The sequence below is a fragment of the Dromaius novaehollandiae genome, chromosome 8, assembly GCF_036370855.1.
Source record: "Dromaius novaehollandiae isolate bDroNov1 chromosome 8, bDroNov1.hap1, whole genome shotgun sequence".
In the NCBI taxonomy this organism is placed as follows: domain Eukaryota; kingdom Metazoa; phylum Chordata; class Aves; order Casuariiformes; family Dromaiidae; genus Dromaius; species Dromaius novaehollandiae.
In genome coordinates this window covers 13,552,678-13,571,978 of record NC_088105.1, presented here as the reverse complement: position 1 = coordinate 13,571,978, position 19,301 = coordinate 13,552,678, and the positions used below count along the sequence as shown (strand labels likewise).

Genomic DNA, 19,301 nt, shown 5'->3' with positions numbered 1-19,301 from the left:
TGTGCTTTCATGTCCAGTTTTATTAGTGTTGCATTAGTACCATAAAATAGTTGACGAGGTCGAGCACGTTGCAGTTTGTTCCAAAAAAAGGCTATTTACATTTAATCTGTCTTCATAAAAAAACCTAGAACCCAAACAATACAACAATGAAACAGATGGACAACTCAGGAATCTACAAAGTGGTAACGTCCCTTCATACGCCGTGGTCCGGCAAGGCTCACAGCACACGACCACGGCACACGCTGCGCCCAGGCTAGTGAGGCGCTTCCCCACAGCTGTGCCACAAATGCCACTGGGCAGGCAACGCTCCGGCAACCCTACGGCCAAGTTGCAAAGCAGCAGCTGACTGGACGCAGCGTGATACCAGTGGTCTTAAGGAAACCAGTGACCTGCTGCTTTCCAAGTGTGGCATGTCCCCTTCTCCTTCAGCCTGTCCCAAAGCAGTCGAGGGGCCCCGCGAGAGCTGGCTCTGCCAGGAGCATCTCCCACAACTTCTAGGAAAACCTTGCTGAAGAGGCTCCAGGAAACCTCTGGGAGATGCTGCTGCGTGTTTCTGGCCTTCTCTCTGCCAAGTAAGCCCAGAGGGAATGCCACACTGAAACGAGTCACCACACAGCTATCTGCTGAGATCGAGACCCACTGAACCGAGGCGACAGAGACAGTGCATCCAGCCTAGCTTCAGGAAAAAAACAAACAGGACCTCCTTTACCGCTGCACAGCAGGACTGTCTTAACCCCAGGCTCCACTCCCGAAACACAGGCACCCTTGGCACATCAAATGACAGGAGAAGGCCATAGGCCCTGCTTCATCTTGCCTGGATTTTCTTCTTAAACATTACAGTATCAGGTGCAACATCCTCAGCCCCAGCTAGCCAACGCTCCTTCCAACACGTGGTACTGGTGAGAAGGGACCGGGCAGAGCTGTCTTGGGCAAGCTGTGGCTGAAATCCCACTACTGCTAGGAAGCACAACGGTGCCTTTGCTGACATCCCGTGTATACGCAGGTCAGCATGGTCCTCAGCAGAGTCAGATGATTACAAGCAAATGGGCACATCTCCACCAGCCCAGGCAAACCTCCCAGCCACCCACTCCTGCCCTCTGAGCTCTGCAGGATAAAGCGACAAGCACATGCTAATTAGAGTGGCAAAACGCAGCCAAGGAGACAGCGGCTCTCCCCAAACTCATTGGTAATTAAGAGAGATTCTGCAGTTACCACTGAGATATAAACGGTGACAGTGTAACTGGATGGCAACTGCAGCACTGAGCTAAAAAAGCTCCCGAGTTCCCTGTGCAGTTGCCAGGGCAGTGGAAGGAGAGCCGGCAGGCGATGGACCACGGGCAGGGCAGAGGCCAACCCTCTGACTCCGGGAAAAATCAAACCGGGGACCAGGAAGCGTTCAAGGTGCAATACCAAACCCTTCCATCTTTTGTCTGCTCACCAGCTCTGTTAAACTAGATCAGTATCTCACAGCCCAGCACAGCAACAAGCTCTTTCTTGAGACCTCACCTCTGAGCAAGGTGGGGACCCCTCTCCCAAGAGTAACTGCAAAAGAAACGAGCTGCTTTGAGAAGTCACAGCCAGGAGAGCAGCGAGGGGCTCTGCAGAGAGCAGCAGCCCAGAAGGGACAGGGAATCCCGCTGACACTGCCTCCGAAGCACCTCCCTGAAGAAGGTCAATCAGAAGAGCAGCACTCAAGAGCAGGGCAGGGCCGTGCCTTCGCCGGAGAGCACAGCCCCAGAGCTGGACAGACAGGGGAGCTTTCAAAGCAGGCCCCATGTGACACAAGCCCGCAAGATAACGTCTCTGCGTTTCTTTGTTCAAGTTGCACCTTCTGTGCCAAAACTGCTGAATGTGGAGCTGCACTAGTCCCTCCTTTAAGCCATCTTTCTGTACTTATCAGCTCATAAGCAATCACCTAACCCTGCCGTGCTGGCACACCTCCACTGGCTCGAACCCAGCGCTGCCCTGGCAGCTCTCCCCGAGCCCCGCTGCCCCCGCCGGGATCCCTCCAGCTGCCGGGGCTTGCTGGCAGCGGGCTCCGCCGGCAGCTCTTGGGGAAGGTGGGAGGGCACCTTGTGGGAGCCCTGAGCTCAGCTGCTCACCAGGTGCAAAACCCCTTCCCAAAATTGTCTGAACCACTAGCTCGCTTTGACATTCACTTGCTTTAGAGACCTGTTTCTCCTCCAGTCAGGGAAAGAAACAGCTGCAGAAAACAGCTCCATATGGTACAAGAGAAATGACAGCAGCACAACACACCCTGATCAGAGCAGCACCACCAAACTCGCATGCCAACCCTTGGCTCCATGACTGGGAAACGCCACAGCTACCCCCAGGCACACAGCTGCCCCCAGGCCAGGCCCAGCCGGCCCCTGGCAGACTCACAAGCACAAGGCTGAGAAGCCAGGAAACCTCCTTGCAAGAGCGAGTGCCTCATTTCAGAGCAAAGGCAGCTTCCCACAGGAGAGAAACCCCACAGAGATGCAACCCTCAGGTCTCAGGGGTGCAAAGAGTTTCCCGGTGAGTTCACTTGTATAAAATTAGAGCAAAACATAAACCAACATGAAATGCAACAAGTGGGAGTGTTTCTCTCTCACACATACACACACACATACATACGTACAGAGTAGAGCAGGGCAACATATATTTGATGGGCAGGATCCTGGAAATCCTGTACTAGCTACCGTTTGTTTCTCTACAGTAGGTTGAAATACAAAGAGGAGCACAGTGACGGTTCCCCCCTACCCTCCCACCCCCCAGTAAACAAAGTTATTGCAGTCGGTCAGTTCACCCCACCTCTGCAGCGACACCGCGCGCCGGCACCCAGGGCCGCCCGGGCCACGTGTGGTTCCTGCTGCTGGAACCGAGCCCAATCACTCTCCTCACACAAGCGTGAGACTTGAGGAAAAAAATCACACACTGACTAATTTCCTTTAAAAAGCTTTTTGATGCAAGAGCCTCAGGAAAAAAAAAAAAAAAAGTGATGTGCTTATGCACGGTCTCCCACGCTACTGCTGCTAGGCAACGCTATACAATCCTGGAGCATCAGTTCAGGTCAACTTGAAACGCTTGAACCAATGGACACGACTACATTCAAACTAGAGCCGAGCCTTTGCCACAGCCAAGTGCTAGCAGACGGGAGGCAGACCTGCCCCTGGGACTGCGGGAAGAAAGGGAATATTGCAATTAGAGTAACAGGGCCCGCCCAGCAGCATGTTCCTGTGTGCTGGACCACACCATCTTCCCGTGTGTGGTTTGAAGGGAATACCTAGTTCCCAGCCAAGTAAGCTGCACTTGTTCTTGGAAAGGTTTTCATGAAATCAGTCTGCAAAGCAGCCCACGTTGTTAGCTGCAACAGACACTGGATCCAGCAGGGACCACCCTCTTGCCTAATAACCCCTCTTCTCTTTCGCAGGAGGCCACCTAACGGAGCACACCACCAGCTCCCTGCCCGAAACAGCCGGGTGATCCCTCTGCAGAGCAGGACCCACCACCCAGGGCAAAGCAGATTCTCCAACCTTTAAAAACTCAAGGGTAAGGCTCAGACAAAAAAAAAAAAAAATTTACTGACCAGCAGATGCTGGAAAAGGCTCAGAAGCATCACTGCCTCTCTGAAAGGGCCTTCGAGAAGTGCTTGTGGAGCCCGGCCTGCCCATAAGGGTGGGAGCCCAAAAGAACCCCATCTAAAACTTGAGTCCCTTACCCTGAAAGGCCAGAGATCTCTGCTTTTCCTCATGGCAAACACGCTCTGCACCCAAAACCCCATCCGCCACCTGTTAGCAGCCCCTCCCAGGAATGCCTTGGGAAGCCTTAAAAACAAAAAGCCACCCCTGCAGCACGTAGAGGCTGCCTAGAGCTGCTGGCTGTCACGCTGACTCCTTTTGAGGGCCATCTCCTTGTCCTGGCACCCTGTCATGTCCCTGGCAGCAGTGAGGTGTGCAGTATGAACACAAGTACAGCTGGAACCAAGCCAATCTGAGCTTGGGTGAAAGACACCCAGAAGTCTCACTCCTCCAGCTCCTGGGATGTCTTGCTGCCTGAGGTGGACAGAAAACTCGGCTGGCTTCATCCTCTCTCATGTCCAAGCTACACCTCCACTGCAGCTTGGGACTGAAACCACAGCAAAGCCTCAGCCCCCAAGGCAAATGCATATGCTGCTGGGGAAAGGATGCAACCAATGGAGAAATGCCCATGGGAAGGAATATTCGGAAATGAGAAGGCAAGGACCAATTCCATCTACAGACCAGGCCCGCAGCAGGCCACGTGCCCCTAGCACCCTCTATTTTTATTACAGGTCTTTGTCCCTGTGAGGACACGTCCTAGGTGAGTAAAGAGGGCACGGGGAAACTACACTTCTGCAGTGGCCCTGAAGTCACTGCACACGAACCGGGGAGGTGCACAAGGGAGACAGCAGCAGGCTCTCTAGAACACATTGTGGTCAGGGCAGGACAAAGGCAGAGCAGATAAAGCAGCCCATGCTATCTCACATGTGCAGTTTGACAGATGGACGGGAAGGCAGCTGGACATGCAGGGCGCCTAGCTGGCTCCGAGTCCAGCCGCTACAGTGATGCATCATTTCACAGACAACGGCTCATCTTCCTGGGTTTGTTTTTTTGGCAACTTAAATTTTTTTTCTTTTAAGAAAGTGTTAAAAAAAATCTGCAGCTATTAAAAAAATCCTTTCCCTTTAGAGGCTGGATGAGGTTTTATTGACAGGTAAATAATCGGTGCGAGTATGTAAATAGCAGCGACCCCACTGACGTGGTGTCCCTCAGCAGGACAGCCAGCTGCAGGGACATTGTGACTGGCTCGGTTTGGTCACTGTCACAGACCTGGGACACTGGCGTTTCCTTACATCTAGCGTTTCCTAATTTCTGTTCCTGCCCAACCTCCTCAGGCCTCACCTCAGCACAAATACCTGCCTGTCTCCGTGACAGACTCCTTGCACTGAAGGGGCACCTCCTCTCCTGACCTCCCTAGCCACACAGTTGGTTTGTTTTTCAAACCAGACAGCTGAACTCCCTCCAGACTCACTGATCTCTCGTCCTTTGGCAGCAGGAAGAAAGACTGGCCATCTTTTTTTCCTAGGAATACAGAAGGAGGGGGCTAGACACACTGTAATGCACATGACCTTTTGCAAAACCCATTCAAGCTGATCCATGGCTCCCCCAGCCCACACACACCAATGAGGTCTCAGGTTAATAAGCAGTGCAGTTATTCAGCTATCTGCTCATAAGTGGTAGGTGTTCTTGGGCAGGTTGCCTGCTCCTGCCGACTCCCCCACGACTTTATGTTGTCAGCACATCTATATTTAAGACTGGGGTTTTTTTGCCTTTGTTTAAAGGGGTTTCCTTCCCTTGTAGTAAACTTAAGAGTTAATAGAAAAAAGTAATTCAAAAGTAATCCAAGCACATCTGTAAGTAATTCTGCAGGAGAGAGGGCAGAGCGACGCAAGTCAGAGTTGGCACGCAATTCCTGGCTCCTGGTGTGCAGTCTCCGGGACGGACAGAAGGTCCCTCCGCCGAGCACGGCTAGAAGTTAGATTTGGAGTGTCCAAATATGCAGATGGGAAAGTGCTTGACATGAGAGGACCACTGCGCTGCCAGCTGAAAGAACTTGACGTCGTTCCACTCCACCCCATCGATCAGGACTACAGGGGAGGGCAAACAAAGAGGTGAGTTAGGAAACACTGAGTGGAGCCATCAATCCAAAACCACATTTGTTAGAAACCTCCCTGCAGTGGGGAGAGGGAGGCCTGGCCATATGCTGTGCTCACCCTATGAGCTGCTGCTCTGTATGGCCACCCTATTGCTGTCACTGTAACTAGCTGCAGGCATGGGGGGAAAAGGCTCAAGTGCAAGCCAGGTTTAGGGAGAACAGCTCAGATTGTTATTCTAGCATCACCCCTGTATCATTTCTGTTCACTGACACTGGAGCTCCTCGCACTGCTGACTTCAGCTTCACCTGATCTGATCTCTCCAATTTCCTAAACACACTCCACCTTTTCCTTTGGGTACAGTCTTACAGAGACAGATTTGAGTCCCTCTTCATTGGCACTTTTAACCAGGAGCTCAGTGTTTCCTAAAGGGGTGAAACATTCTGTGACCACCCCCCACACTCTCACTGGTGTCACAGAGGTTGGGCCAGGACTAAGGAGGATGAGCTAAGCAGACATGTCTGCTGTTAATGGTCATGGGAATTACTGAATAGAGCACAAGGATACTTCTGATACTGGATGCACAATTTCACCAACAGCCACTTTAGGGCAGCCTGCAAGATGCATTTACAGCTGCCGCTACAATGTGCCTTTGTGCCAGAGTCCTGCCTAGAGGACTCTCACGGCTCTGCACCATCACTTCCCAGTTGTGTACTGGAAACAGTGAACGACAGGCAGGGGAAATGGAGCCTGGCCCAGCCCCTGGCCTGATGCAGGGCACTGATTCAGAGGAGTTCCTAGGAAAAGGAGCACTTTCCCATGACCCAGACCCATTAAGCAATCCCCATGCCATCTGCCAGAAGGACTATTCCAGCATCTGCTAAGGGCGTGAGGGGACATATCCATGCCCCTTCTCCAGGAATACCCCCATCATGGTGGCTCCAGGACACCAGGCCAACCCTTTGCCTGGACAACAGCGTTAGCAGCTGAGCCTCCCCCTAGAGCCCTACAGGACATTAGCACTGCACTTACCTCGCAGCATGTTCTGCTGATGTTTTGCTGTGCAAATCAACCTGCTGATTCCTTCAATACACTGGCTTTTTGACTCAACCTCCTTGTCTTTAGTTTTCTTGGGCAAGAACATCACTGTAAGAAAAACAAATCAGCACACAATGAACATCCGTCACTCAAAGGAGCTGTAGCGAGGCTCATTTGTGTTTTTCCATTTAAACATTGATTGAAATCAGATTTAAATTCTAATGTCTTAGAATTCTAATAAAAATTTTAATTTTAACTCCTACAATTATCCCTGTTTGGCAGGAGTTTGATTATGTGAGTGCTCCGTGATGTCCCCTATGCACGTGAACATCTTAGGCCTTAGCGTCACTGCATGAAGCACTCCCAGCTCATAACCCAGGTCCCAAAGGGCACCTTAAAGGTAACTTTCTTGCCATTCTACTGGGACCCTTGGAAAAACAGCTTATCTGCAGCAGCAGCCAGCCTGCGCCTTGCACAGGGCTGACGGGATCTGCTGGGCAGCCGCACCACCTAGGGGGAGTCCCACATACTGCACACGGCTTCCAGGCACCGCGCTCTGCTCCGACCCCCTCGGGCCCACCCGGATGTCTCTACCAGGAGATTTGCTGCGCTAACAGTGATACGGCCGCCAACATGAGCCAGGCTGCAGGGACACCTGGAGAGCTGGAGGGGCTGAAAGCTAAGGGAAATGAGTGGAGAGGGAAGGTGTTAGAAAGGATTCTGCTGAAAAGGGTCCAGCCACCCAAGAAGCATCCAAATATAGGAACAAAAATGCAGAAACTGGCTCTATGAAATCTGATGGTGTTCATCACGGCTGCTCTAGGCTGGGCCAGCCCCAGTGACAAGCGTTCTCAGCGTGTCTCAGCATTGCCTCTCCCAGAGCAGGATATGCCACTTAGAAAGGAGACGGGTCTGATTGGGGGTGACAGCTCCGGGTATCAACAGTGCCACAGCTGTGCTGGCCCAGTACTGACCTAGCTGCAGAGTTATGTGCCTGTGTCCCACAGCCACAGGTCTGGGAGGCTCTGCAGGTCTGCTCTCAGAGCCCCCCGAAACCTCCAGCTCCACTAGGAGTGATTTCCACGCCCATGGGCAGGAAGCTGTTGTAAAGAACAGCTATTGGCATCTGAATGCAAGTGCAGAACTGCCTTGCTGCTTCCTTGAAAAGACTTCTTAGCAGAGCTGTCCTCAATTTCTAATGTGTTTCACATCACCAAGGTCAGCTGCAAATACTGAATTACTGACATCTAAAATGCAATGTTCTCTTTAGAAAAATAATTATCTGCTCTTAAACTCATGTTTTTGGGTTTAAACAAGGAAAAATTAATGCTAGGCTTTGTGCTCAGAGCATTCCTCTTTTACCTCACTCTTGTCCCACAGAGCACTCTGTGCAAGAACATAGCAGCTCCTGGAGAACAGCTTGCATTGATACAACCCTGCTCTGAGTGAAATCACCTCTCATGCATATGGGCACAACTAGCACTGGCTTGGCAGGTCCGGCTGGCGCGTTTGTCCGGCTGTGACAGCCAGTACTCTAAGGCAAGGACACCATGTCAAATCCAGTGAAATGTCTCTGCTGGGGCGGCTGCCATATGCTGCAACATGACGGGATGTGCAGACATCCTGACGCCATCTGCATTTTGGTCACACACCAGAGGAGAGACCGGAGCATGGAGCCTTACAGGCCTCAGGGTCTGCTCTGACCCTGGTGAAGAGGGACACAAGCTCTCTTTCTATCTAAACACCTCAAACCAGCACCAGTGGGTTCACAAAGAGTGATACAGTCACTTCTACTCTACAGAGAGCCTAGGATTTGGGGGCTGGAAATGCAACTAAGGCACTATAATGTGGGATTAAGAAGACAGGCAGGCCTGGAGCAGCAGAGCAGGGAGAGCAGTATTGCATTCCTGCCTTCTGGCAACAGTAAACGTGTGACATCCCACCTTACCTTTCTTGTTCTTCTCTTTTGTCACGACAGTCATGGACATTGTTGGAGTGGTAGCGATCTCGCCACTGGCAGGTAACCTGCTGACCTGGAGGGACCGGAAAGTGCATTTCAGTGTGTTTTTGGTAGTGGAGGGGTCCTTCTTCTCCGGGTCTCTTTTTCTGTCCATGGGTGCAGCTGCAATCCAGTAATCCACCTGCAGGCCCATCAGCTCAGCACCAACGCTCTGGCTAGAAAATGGAAGAGGATCATTTCTGCACGGCATTCAACAGCCTTCCCACCCGTCTGCATTTTTCAGAGTGGCTGCCGTTCCTGGCCAGATGGTCAGAGGACATGCCCCTGACTCTTCAGGAAATCGAGCAGCAACATTTCTTCGTGCGACCTGACAGTCACAAATGCACAAGAAGTCATCACTCAGCAATGCAGCCTGGCTCACATCACATGGTGACACTGGCTTGGCAGCACAATGCTGCAACAAGCTGAGACAAGCTGACCTGCTGCTCAGCTGCAGGGACAAGTAGTAGGAAAGGGATCGGACAGACTGTTTCCTAACATGATGCTGAGCTCAGTGACCCAGCAGGTGAAGGCAGCCCAAGGTGGCCCAGGTCATATCCAGTCTTTGAGCAGGGAAGAGACAGGCTGCAAGCATTTGGCTGTAGCCTCCTGGGCAATGATGAGCCAAATGACTCTGGCCAGGCACAGTACTGCCAAAACCATCTCTGAACTGTGGGGAACAAAGTGCTGGTGGGTCCCTGAACATCAGGCGGTCAGTTCCCAGCCTCCCTAACTACTTCCATCTCCTATGTCCATCAGCTCCTCCTGTCACCAGCTGCTTCCCTTCCTGCCCAAGTACTCCACCAGGACACACAGGACCCCTGGTCTCTCCAGTTCCCTATAACGCAGCTTGCATGGGGCAGTTCACCACACAGCTCTGCTGGGGACCGGGGAACTCCAGCACTGGGAAAGTGCTTTGCAAGTCCTGTGATGTTTGCTAAGCAACAGCAGATTTCAGGACATAAACTTCTATTGAAAACTCCTGCATGTAATGTAGTAATGGGCAGGCATCACACAAACACGCTGCCAGTCTTTCTTGAGCCAGAAAGGGGAAGATGAGCAGCCTGGGAAATTCCACCCGCACCCCTTGCTTGCTCACTGCCTCTTGCTAGCTAATGAACACAGCATTTGCCCTGCACAGACCAGAGGTTACCATTCAGGCTACAGCATGTCCCACAGGTGTGACAGTTGGCATGGGAGCTGGTAGCTGTAAACAGCCACACTTACACCCAGCAAGAACATAGCAGGAAGGCACTGGACCTCAGAGGGAAGAGAAAACTCCCCTGGGACTGCAAGATGTGGTTCTCATGCACCTGGGGACAGAGGGTTTGGGGGGGCCCCTGATCAGGGAACCTCTGGAGAGGTTGGGACTCACTTAGCCAAGAGCATGGCTGGAGCTGGTGACACACACTTTGAAGCAAGCCACATAGTGAAGTGACATGCACATGAGAAGATAGGGGCAAAGCAAGGGAAAAAAAACTATTAGAAAAATAGTGTATTTCACCACCACTCTCTGATCTCCCACCAGTCCTTCCCCACATGAAGGACTGTGCCACTAAAATCAAAACAGTCCTAAGACCCCAGGTTCAGTGGCCACCCTGAGGAACTTCACTGACCTAGAGGGGCAGGCCTGTAGCTTTTCTTACACAATAACACACTGAGTGTTCAAATAACACGGAAGCAGTAGACAAAAACCAAACTTACGTCATTTATCTACCAGTCTGTTGGCTGATTACATTTAACTGTGTCCCTTATCAGAGAAATGGCAACTGTTAACAAAGTTGAATCTGCGATCCTGAATGAAATACTCATCTCCCTACACTGCCTGTGTAATAAGAAACCCTCAGGTCAAACAAGAGCATTGTTATGGTCCTCTCAGCAAATCTTTTCCTTTCCTCCGCTATTTATCAACTGCAGCCAGACTGCAGAGCACAGTTGATCTTGGATTATCAAAACCAGGTTCCAGTTTCCCAGGGCAATTTTAGAAGTGAAATTTTTTTAAAGGTAATTTTTTGGAGATAGCTTCGCATTTTAAAGCTCCTTTGCATCACGTTTCTCATTTCAGTTGTAAAAATGAAGCATCTTAATGTTCACTAGGCCTAGGCAGGATTTTCTATTCCCTCCCTGGTTAAACAAGTGGCTTAATCTTTCAGGCTGGGTCACTCCCTGGCCCCTGTGCTGTTACACACAGATTCATGGAGATGGAATAACGCTGAGCCCAAACTTCCTCGATGATTTTACCACACAGCCTTAAGCCAAAAGGTAGCAAATTCATAGACTTAGGGTGCCAACTTCAAACGCGCCACCTCCAAGACTCACAGTTTTAATGGTTTATGCTCCTATAGATGCGGGCTCCCAAACCACTTCTGCATTTGGAAAGCCCATGCAGAGCTCATGTATGAGAAGTCAGCTCCACTGTCCAGAGCCTGCACAGCCCCTAGCTCGCCGCAGTGCCAACCAGCGCTGCTGGGACAGGCTTGGGCCCAGGAGGGCTCTTCTGCTGTCAAACCACAGGGGGATCAACAGGAGGGACAAAGGGAACTGGGCCAACTGGGACAGTCTAAAGGCCACAGACACCTTCCAGTAGCTGGGTGCCTGCTAAACTGGAACTTCCACATTTCCACTTCCTCTTGTTAAGAGAGAACTTTCAAGCCAGTTTTAGAAGCTCTAAGGCTTAAAAGCTTAAAGGGCCCCATGCAGCTTTCTGAGGTGAGTAGGAAAGGTCCCACTGAGGGAGCCCAGTAGTCCCTCCAGACCTGCTCTGTCTCCAACAGAGACAGTAGGAGATGCCATTTAGGGAGAGCACAGGAGCCCAGTCTCTATTTGCAGACCATTCCCTTGGACACTGCCAGCATTCATAATCACTGGATTAGGCATGTTAGAGGGGACAATCCTGCCTCATCCTTTAGCATCCATTTACAGACCTGCTGTCCACGAATTTGCCTAAACCCTCTTTGACCTGCTGATCCTGCTGCCACACAGGGCAGCACAGGCAGACAAGTTCCCGACATGCCTTCCCTGCTGCGTACATAACTCCTTTCCTTCGTCTCTCTTAATTATGTCTTGCTAGTTTCACTGTGTGCCCCTAGGTCTTGTACTGCAAGTTTGGTGAATGACAGTTCAGTATTCAGCAGACCCACCACCACTGTGATTTTATAAGCCTTGATAATCTTCCCTGTCTCCTCCTCCCCAAACTGTACAGTCTATCTTCTTAGCGTCTCCTCACAAGGTTGCTGCTCTGTCCCCTTGATTGCCTTAGGTTGCCCTCCTCTGCACTTTCTCTAACCTCATTGCATCCTTCTGGTGATGGAGACCAGAACTACAGACAGAGCACAAGGCAGCTGTGCCAACATTTTATGCAGCAACAAAATAAGAGTCCTGGTCTGGGCAATTCTTTACTGGCAGTTTTCTGGTAGTTCCCTCACTTTACCCTCATAAGTTTCAGCTAAGATAGCTTAACTTTGCCTACAGGTGCTGTCTCTCCTTGCTGCTCAGGTAAGCTCTCAGGCATGTGCATGAAAGGGAACTGTGCCATTCCACCGCACCACCTTACAACTATCAGCTCTCCCTCACAGAAGCTGAGCCTGCTCCTTCCACAGCATGACTCCGACACCCTTACAGTCACTTGGCCACATCTGCTCAGACCTTAAAAAATATATTATGGTAATTGTGAGGAGCAAGATTAGCTGGGGAACAGCCATTTGGGCATTGCCCAGCTACCCTGAATCAAGGTCAATACTTTCGATGGCTACATGTATCCCCAGCAGAATCCAGTCTCAAAGGGAAGATGCTGGAAGACAGAGAACATAAACCCTCCCAAACAGGTGGCTGCAATGGCTAATCAGACTATGAGAAACAAAGCTGCCCCTCCTAGTTTCCATGTGCCTGCCTTTGAAAAATGCAGCCTTCCCATTGAGTGCAAGACTCCCTCTGCTCTCCCCAGCTCCTCAAGGGCCAGCAAGCAATTCCAGAGGCAAAAGAAGTGAAAAGCAGAGATGACAACTTCAAGCAGTCACTGGGGAGGAAGGAAGTAGAGCTATGGGTTTTCCTTTAGAAGAGGTTTCTTCTCAACTGTATCTCAGATAAGACAGCCAAGGGGGGTGTAAGGAAACAAAGTATGCTTTACCTTGAGGACGAGAAGCTGCCTGTGACAGATGGTGAGGAAGGTGGTGTGGGGGAGGCTTCTTTCACAGCAGGCGACACAGACGGTGGGGTAGAAGAAAGGACACTGGAGCTAGAGGGAGCTGCGTCATCAGAGTCACCTTGAAGAAAAGGAGTCGCACTGACTGGGTTTGTCTCTCAGCCCAGCATGTGCACGCTGAGCTAACTCAGTCTCTTTGCCCACCCTCCTGCTGCATGCTGCACAGGTCTCTGCTGGCTTTGCTCTTGGCTTCTGCAATCCAGTAATCAGCTAGCCATCAGTTCGACTCCCTCTGTACTCACACCATGAGACCTTCTACGATGGGGTAAGAGGCAAGCACAGACATTCATACTCCTCTGGGCCCCCCATCTGGCATCTGCTCTCCTAAGATTTGCTCTGAAGCTCTCAGCCAATTTTGAGCCTCCTGCGCTGTCAGACAGAGCCCAGCCCATCAATCCCTACTAGGGAATCTTCCCCCATGACCATGAGAGATCAGCACCATTCCGAGACACTTGGAGAATCCAGTAATTTTGGGCTGATCATAGGCACTTCCCCATTCACCCTTGTTTCTACCCTCCGTTGTCAAGGCCTTGTTCCTTTCACGCGGGCCCTTTGAGGGTGCTGGGAGCAGCGTGGCAGTATGGGACAACCCACATCAGGGTTTTTTCCACGCACAGACCTATGTGTAACCCAGGCCACATGCTTAATAGTAAAGCAATGTAATAAATAGTCAGACCCACCCAATAAATTAGGAAAAAAATATTCCTAACCAGGAGCGCATATGAAGGAGGAGAAAATGAGTTCACACTGATGAAAGTGCACATACATAAAGTGTGCCCGTATCATGTAAGTCAGTTTTACACTCCCCCATTAGAACATCTGGGTCCAAATTCTTTATCAGATTGGCAAACCAGGTGCCTTGTCTGGAGTTCCCAGTGTTGGGCGTGTGTTTGAGATTGATTTTATTAGTCAGTTGAACCCAGTGTAGAGAGATGGGTATAAAATTCCAGTGAGCTGCCTCTCCAGTTTGGAAAAGGGACTTCAAATAACCACTGCAGTAAAATCCACCCCACTGAGAACTGTCTTAAGAAAAATAGGTGTTTGAGCATATCTGAGTAGAGATCTTAGACCAGGTTCCCTGGATGAGGGTGGGGGAATTTCAGCTGGCCTGACACTCCTTGTAAAGTAACAAGAAAAAGGGCCACTTGAAAGAGTGAGGACAGCTGCTGAGAGTTAAATCAACAGCACTGGGAGCTAACACAGTCTAACTCCACCTTATAAAAACCCCAGATCATCAGCAGTGGACAAGCCTGTTCAGCCCATGAAGTCAGGCTCCCATGACCTGTGTGACATAAAGCACATACAATACCTGATGTTGCAGAAGATTGTTCCACTATTCCAACCTTCACCACCTGGAAGGAGGAAAAACAGAACAGCTCTATGAAACAGCAGTCCCATGAACTCCAGGAACCCCCACCCCAAACTAAGCCAGTCCTACAATCACCTGTGCACTGTCCTTGCAGTCAAAGAGTAATATGAAAGTATATTAAAAAGTGGAACCTCCTAAGAGCCAGGCAGGTCTCAGCAGTGTCCAACCAAGCTGCACCAGCTCACTTGAGCACCCTAACTTGATGCAAGAGGCAGCACAGACCGTACAGAGCTGTTACAGACCTGCACAGCTCTGAATAGCCCAAGGCCAGCCCTGAGCCATGCCAACTACTGTGCCTGCCCTGACACCCAGGGGTACAGGGCAGGGAAGAGGAACAAAAACCTCTCTTTAACACTGCTTTGATGCACCTGCTAATTACACAGGTATTGCTTCCACCACACAGCCATTTGCAGGGTGCAGCATAGCTGGGCTTTGTTAGGGAGCCATGAAAGCAACAAAGTACAGGTTTTGATTAGAGTTTTCTAGTCTCCAAACACAAGAAACACCCAGCAAAGGAGAAAAAGCTCCCAGCAAAGCCTGTGGGCATGCACATGGATAAACCATCACATGGACAGGTCAGAGCGATCCCAATCACATCACAATACAAGTTAAAATGCGTTCTGATATGGCCAAGCACCAGCTGGTACATCTAGGATGAAAATAAATATTACACCTGGAGAACTACAATATAATAATTTGTGGAGCAGAGCATGCTACAAAGCAGTTGACTAGCCAGTGACACAAGCTTCCAAGAACAAACTATGTCTAGAAAGATAAAATGACCCTTGGGGATATATAAAAGCATGGCCCTTCTATACAAATAATCTGCTAGGGTGCATGAGAATCATTACCTCTCTACACTGCAGAGGAAAGACCCCTCTTGGAAGTCCTTAAGAAACCTGTATCCAGGGCTAACGTCTACACTATTAAAAAAAACAAACAAACAAACAAAAAAACCCCACACAAACAAAAAAGAGCTTCATAGTGACCTCAAGTCACTAAAACCTGTGTTCGAAAGAGAAATGTCATTCAATCTATTTAGTTTGAAAACAAAGGATGGTTAAACTTTGGCATGACCATGTCTAGATCACATCTCTAGGGAGAAGATTTCTATGCTACAGGATCAAGAGAAAGCAGCCAATCATTAGAAGTAAAATGCTGCACAGTCCTTTGGAGTCCTTGGCGGGGGGGCTGTATGCTCAACACTTTAGATCTTAGAGAGCTCTCAAGCTCTCTGGTAGATTCTCGGTTGACTCCAGTCTTGGATGACAATCTTGAATTTAGCAGTGTGCGCAGTGGTTCCCTGATGTGGCACTGGCGTGGGAGAAGGAGTTATCCTCCTTGGTGAAGGCTGCAGCTCAGTTTGGTAAGTCTCTATCAAAGGGCAATAAATTTTGCTCTGGAGTCCAGCAGACATTTGTGCTGGATGTGTTAAGGGCTAAGAGGCTGTTTCACAGACTTTAACTAGCTGGGAGCAAGCGGAAGTGTGGCAAATGAGTTAGGGGGAAAAAAATAAGCAATACAAAACTGCCTACAACTTCCTTGATCTGCATGCCAGAAAGGAAATCTCTTTTGGCCTTTTCCCTCCTGTTGGCTGACTGAAGATGCTTAGGTGCTGGCACATGGGAGAAAGACTAGGTTAGACACTTTCCCTTCCCTCCATTCAGGGACAGGCTTGAAACTGCTCCAGCTCCAACACGGTCTCCATCCAGGCATGCTGCAGCCACCTTTCTTTCCCTTCAGGAGGAAGATGTATCCCGTGAGCTCTCCTGGCAACCGGCCGTCGGCACAACGCAGGCACGTGGCTGTTCAGCTTTGCAGCCACGACCCCTGCCTTCACACCCCACTGGCCCCTGACGAGGTTTCACTCTCATCACCTTGGAGCCCTTCCGAGCAGCACAGCACTGCTGTGCCTGCTTCTCGATCAAAGACTGTGCACAAGCCAGCCAGGGCACACGTTTGCCCTAAAAAACAGCTGAGTCCAACCAACTTCAGAAGTCCCAAACCCGAACATCACTGGCTCCCTCCCTTCATCATCCAACAGCTCCAAGCAGGTTGCAGCGACAAAGGGAAAGAACATCAGTGCTCGTGTTCAGCTCCAGACTTTGCGAGACACCTGTAACCTGCCTTTCAGGGTCTCTCCAGACATGTGTCTCAGGAGGAATTACTGCATTGGGAGTATTTCAGCAGCTGAGATGAGAAGCACTGATTTTACCCTCACACCCAGCCAATGCAGGAAGTCAGCCTGCGCCCTCAAGGCAAGCTTTTTTGGGGTTAGCAGTGTTACAAACACAGAACAGAAAACTGTTCACTCTTCCCACTTTCAAACCTAGACTGGAAAAATGTTGCTAATGTAAGAACTATAATCATTTTAGAGCAACTGGACAAACATTCTCCGAGGCCCATTTGCTCGCACATAGCACTGAACGAAATCAGCCTGGAAGAAAAGCTTTGCTGTACCTAACAGCTACAGTGAGCACAGTCCAAGACCTCCGAAACCCTTCTGGGCTTTTTCTGTTATTGGGAAAGGTGAAATAGCTGTTTCATACCAGCAGTTCTTCACGATCACTCACAGTACATGGGAGAGAAGATCACGGCAAAACTCATCAGCAGGGAACAAGTCAGGCAGACTTGTGCCTCTGCTTTAGCAGAAGACAACTTTCCTTTGACAAAATCAGACTGTCATCACAGGAGCACTGCAGAGAGATTCTCACCAGGGGAGAGAGAGACCAGAGTGAAAGCAGGGTCAGCCTGAGGGCAAGAGAAACTAAGCCCTTTAAACCCCTTGGGATTTCAGATTAGCTCTCATGCATTGACAGGGATACGAACAGGAACATACGCAAGACAGCTTAACGCAGAGACAGAAGAACAAGACAACTAGCATGTAAAGAAGAAAAGCTAAAAGAGAGCAGCAAAAGCTGCAAAGAGGACATCCAGGAGCTGAAGAGCAGTCAAGGGATATCCTTTTGGCTGCAGGTCAATGTCATTATACCTAAAATTTAAGGAATTGAAGAGCAGAATCAAATAAGGGGAGAGAATGTAGAAAAGGCAAAGTACCCAGTGCACAAAACACATTGACAGAAGCACAGACACACCTCGCCTGGACAGTCTGCACTCAGCTGGGAACATTTAAAGATGAAGAGAGGAGAAAAAGCCAGAGACTAGTATCCCAACTACTTATTCACGTATTAAAATGTATTAAATAGCTACTGTCTCAGACTCAAACATAACAGTGATATAAATGATCTGCCTGGTGGGATGTACTGTTCGCTCTCCATTAGTGGATGGGACAGTAAGAGGACTAGAGACTTTGTGATAAGCACAGAGGACTGACATTGGAATAGCAAATATGGATGAGTTAATCATATAGGGCAATCTTTAGAACAGCAACCCTGAGGTCAGGTTTCCAGGAGTACCGCCTCTGCACGTGGCCCAGCAGCAACTCTCCACCAGGTGCTTTAGCCGGCAGCAAAGTGATGGGGACAGGCAGTGGATGAGGGCACTTCAGTGTTACACTTTCCTGTCCGCATTGAATGATCAAGGCAATAGGAAGGCTGTGGTGTCTGCTCCAGTGCTGGCAGGCATACAGCACAGAGCTGCCTCAAGCCAGCTGCCTGGAAAGTAAGAGACCCCCAGTAGTTTGTTGAGGGATCTTAGAGGTTCACTTACATGCAGGCAGTTGCATCCAGCCATCAGATGCCAATGCTAACACTACCTTAGAGTTCCTAGTGCTCCTGCTCTACCCTCGAACCCAGGCAAGTTTGTTCTAATGCTTGTGAATATGTTCTAGCTGGCTCGAGACAGCGTAACTAAGATAACACTCACCCCGACAAAGGGAATGAACTTCTGCGAAGATTCTTCATCAGGGCTAAAGGCAAAGAGAAAAGAGTTGTTAACAGCTTGCTTCCACACTGGGCACAATACTCACTTTACATGTTGCATTCAAGCATGCAGCAGGGACGGACAGTATGCAAGCGCCAGTCCAACGTCTCCTTCCAAGGCCCCCTGCCAGCACGCTAAGAATCTGCATGGGTGGGGAAGAGCACACAGCTTTCGGCACATCTCGCAAGGGAAAGGTCTTTTCTGCCCTCCCTCACACTTTACAGAGAAACATGCTTTAATGGCATGGCAGTCATTACAGACACACAACCTCCTACTGCAAGGAAATGGATCTGTGCCACGACAACATGGAGAACTGTGCGTTACTTACTAGTACCTGAAGCGCTCTGCACTCATGGCCTTCACGTTCCACCTTTGGAGTCATGTGCCATACCTTGCATATCCCAGCATCGCTAAAGCAGTTAGCCTGCCACGGGGTTACAAGCCGTGACACGTGGTTATTCGTACAGCACCAGCAAGTACATACACACACACGCGCACACAGATACACGTCCCCTACCACTTGGAGCTCGTGATCACTTAGGCACACTACAGGGGTCAAGCATCAGAGTGGAAGCAGAGCGTACTGCGTAGATCAGGACACCAACTCCAGAACAGTGAACAGCTAAACCAAACCGACCAAAATGCACATGATGTCCCAGAAACACCTGAAAACAAAACTACATACATTTTGAAAACAGAAAGACATTAGCCCTCCCTGCCCAGGACTTGCCCAGGATTCAAAAGCCAGAGGGTGGAGAAGAGAGTGGACCAGCACTGAAGGTGGAGTCAAACCAAACAGGAGTTGGAAAGAGAATCAAGACAGACAAGAGGGGCAAGATTTGAGCGAGAAGGAGGGCAGGCTGGGAGGCCTGCAGAATTACCGCTCCCTTCAAGTGCTACAGAGAGGACGATGGACCAGCAGGGTGATGAGACAGCTGCAGGATTGCGGCAGCATACTGGGAGGAGTTACAGTTCAACGGGGAAGTGACTGCATGGCCCAGACACAGAACACTTCTCAGTGGCCTACTGCAGGAAACGGGTAGGAGGAAGACAAATTTTCATGTCTTTCTCTCTCTCTGTGCATCCCTCAGTGACTGGAGTACTGCAGAATTCAGAAAAAAACCCAGCATTGCCTTCGCAGAGAATTTTTCTGGCTGCA

General features: G+C 50.0%; 1 protein-coding gene across 8 annotated transcripts in view; it reads right to left on the bottom strand.

Annotated features, from left to right (window-relative positions):
* PACS2 (phosphofurin acidic cluster sorting protein 2) overlaps positions 1 to 19,301 on the bottom strand; it is an 89,059-nt gene continuing 69,758 nt past the window's right edge. For all 8 annotated transcript variants that reach the window (XM_064515715.1, XM_064515717.1, XM_064515716.1 and 5 more), the window contains 6 exons: positions 18,086 to 18,128; positions 14,201 to 14,243; positions 12,817 to 12,952; positions 8,640 to 8,866; positions 6,686 to 6,799; positions 1 to 5,647 (listed from right to left, as the gene is read on the bottom strand). In XM_064515715.1, coding sequence (XP_064371785.1) covers positions 5,529 to 5,647; positions 6,686 to 6,799; positions 8,640 to 8,866; positions 12,817 to 12,952; positions 14,201 to 14,243; positions 18,086 to 18,128 — 682 coding nt within the window. In that variant the 3' untranslated portion in view covers positions 1 to 5,528. The remainder of the gene's footprint in view (positions 5,648 to 6,685; positions 6,800 to 8,639; positions 8,867 to 12,816; positions 12,953 to 14,200; positions 14,244 to 18,085; positions 18,129 to 19,301) is intronic.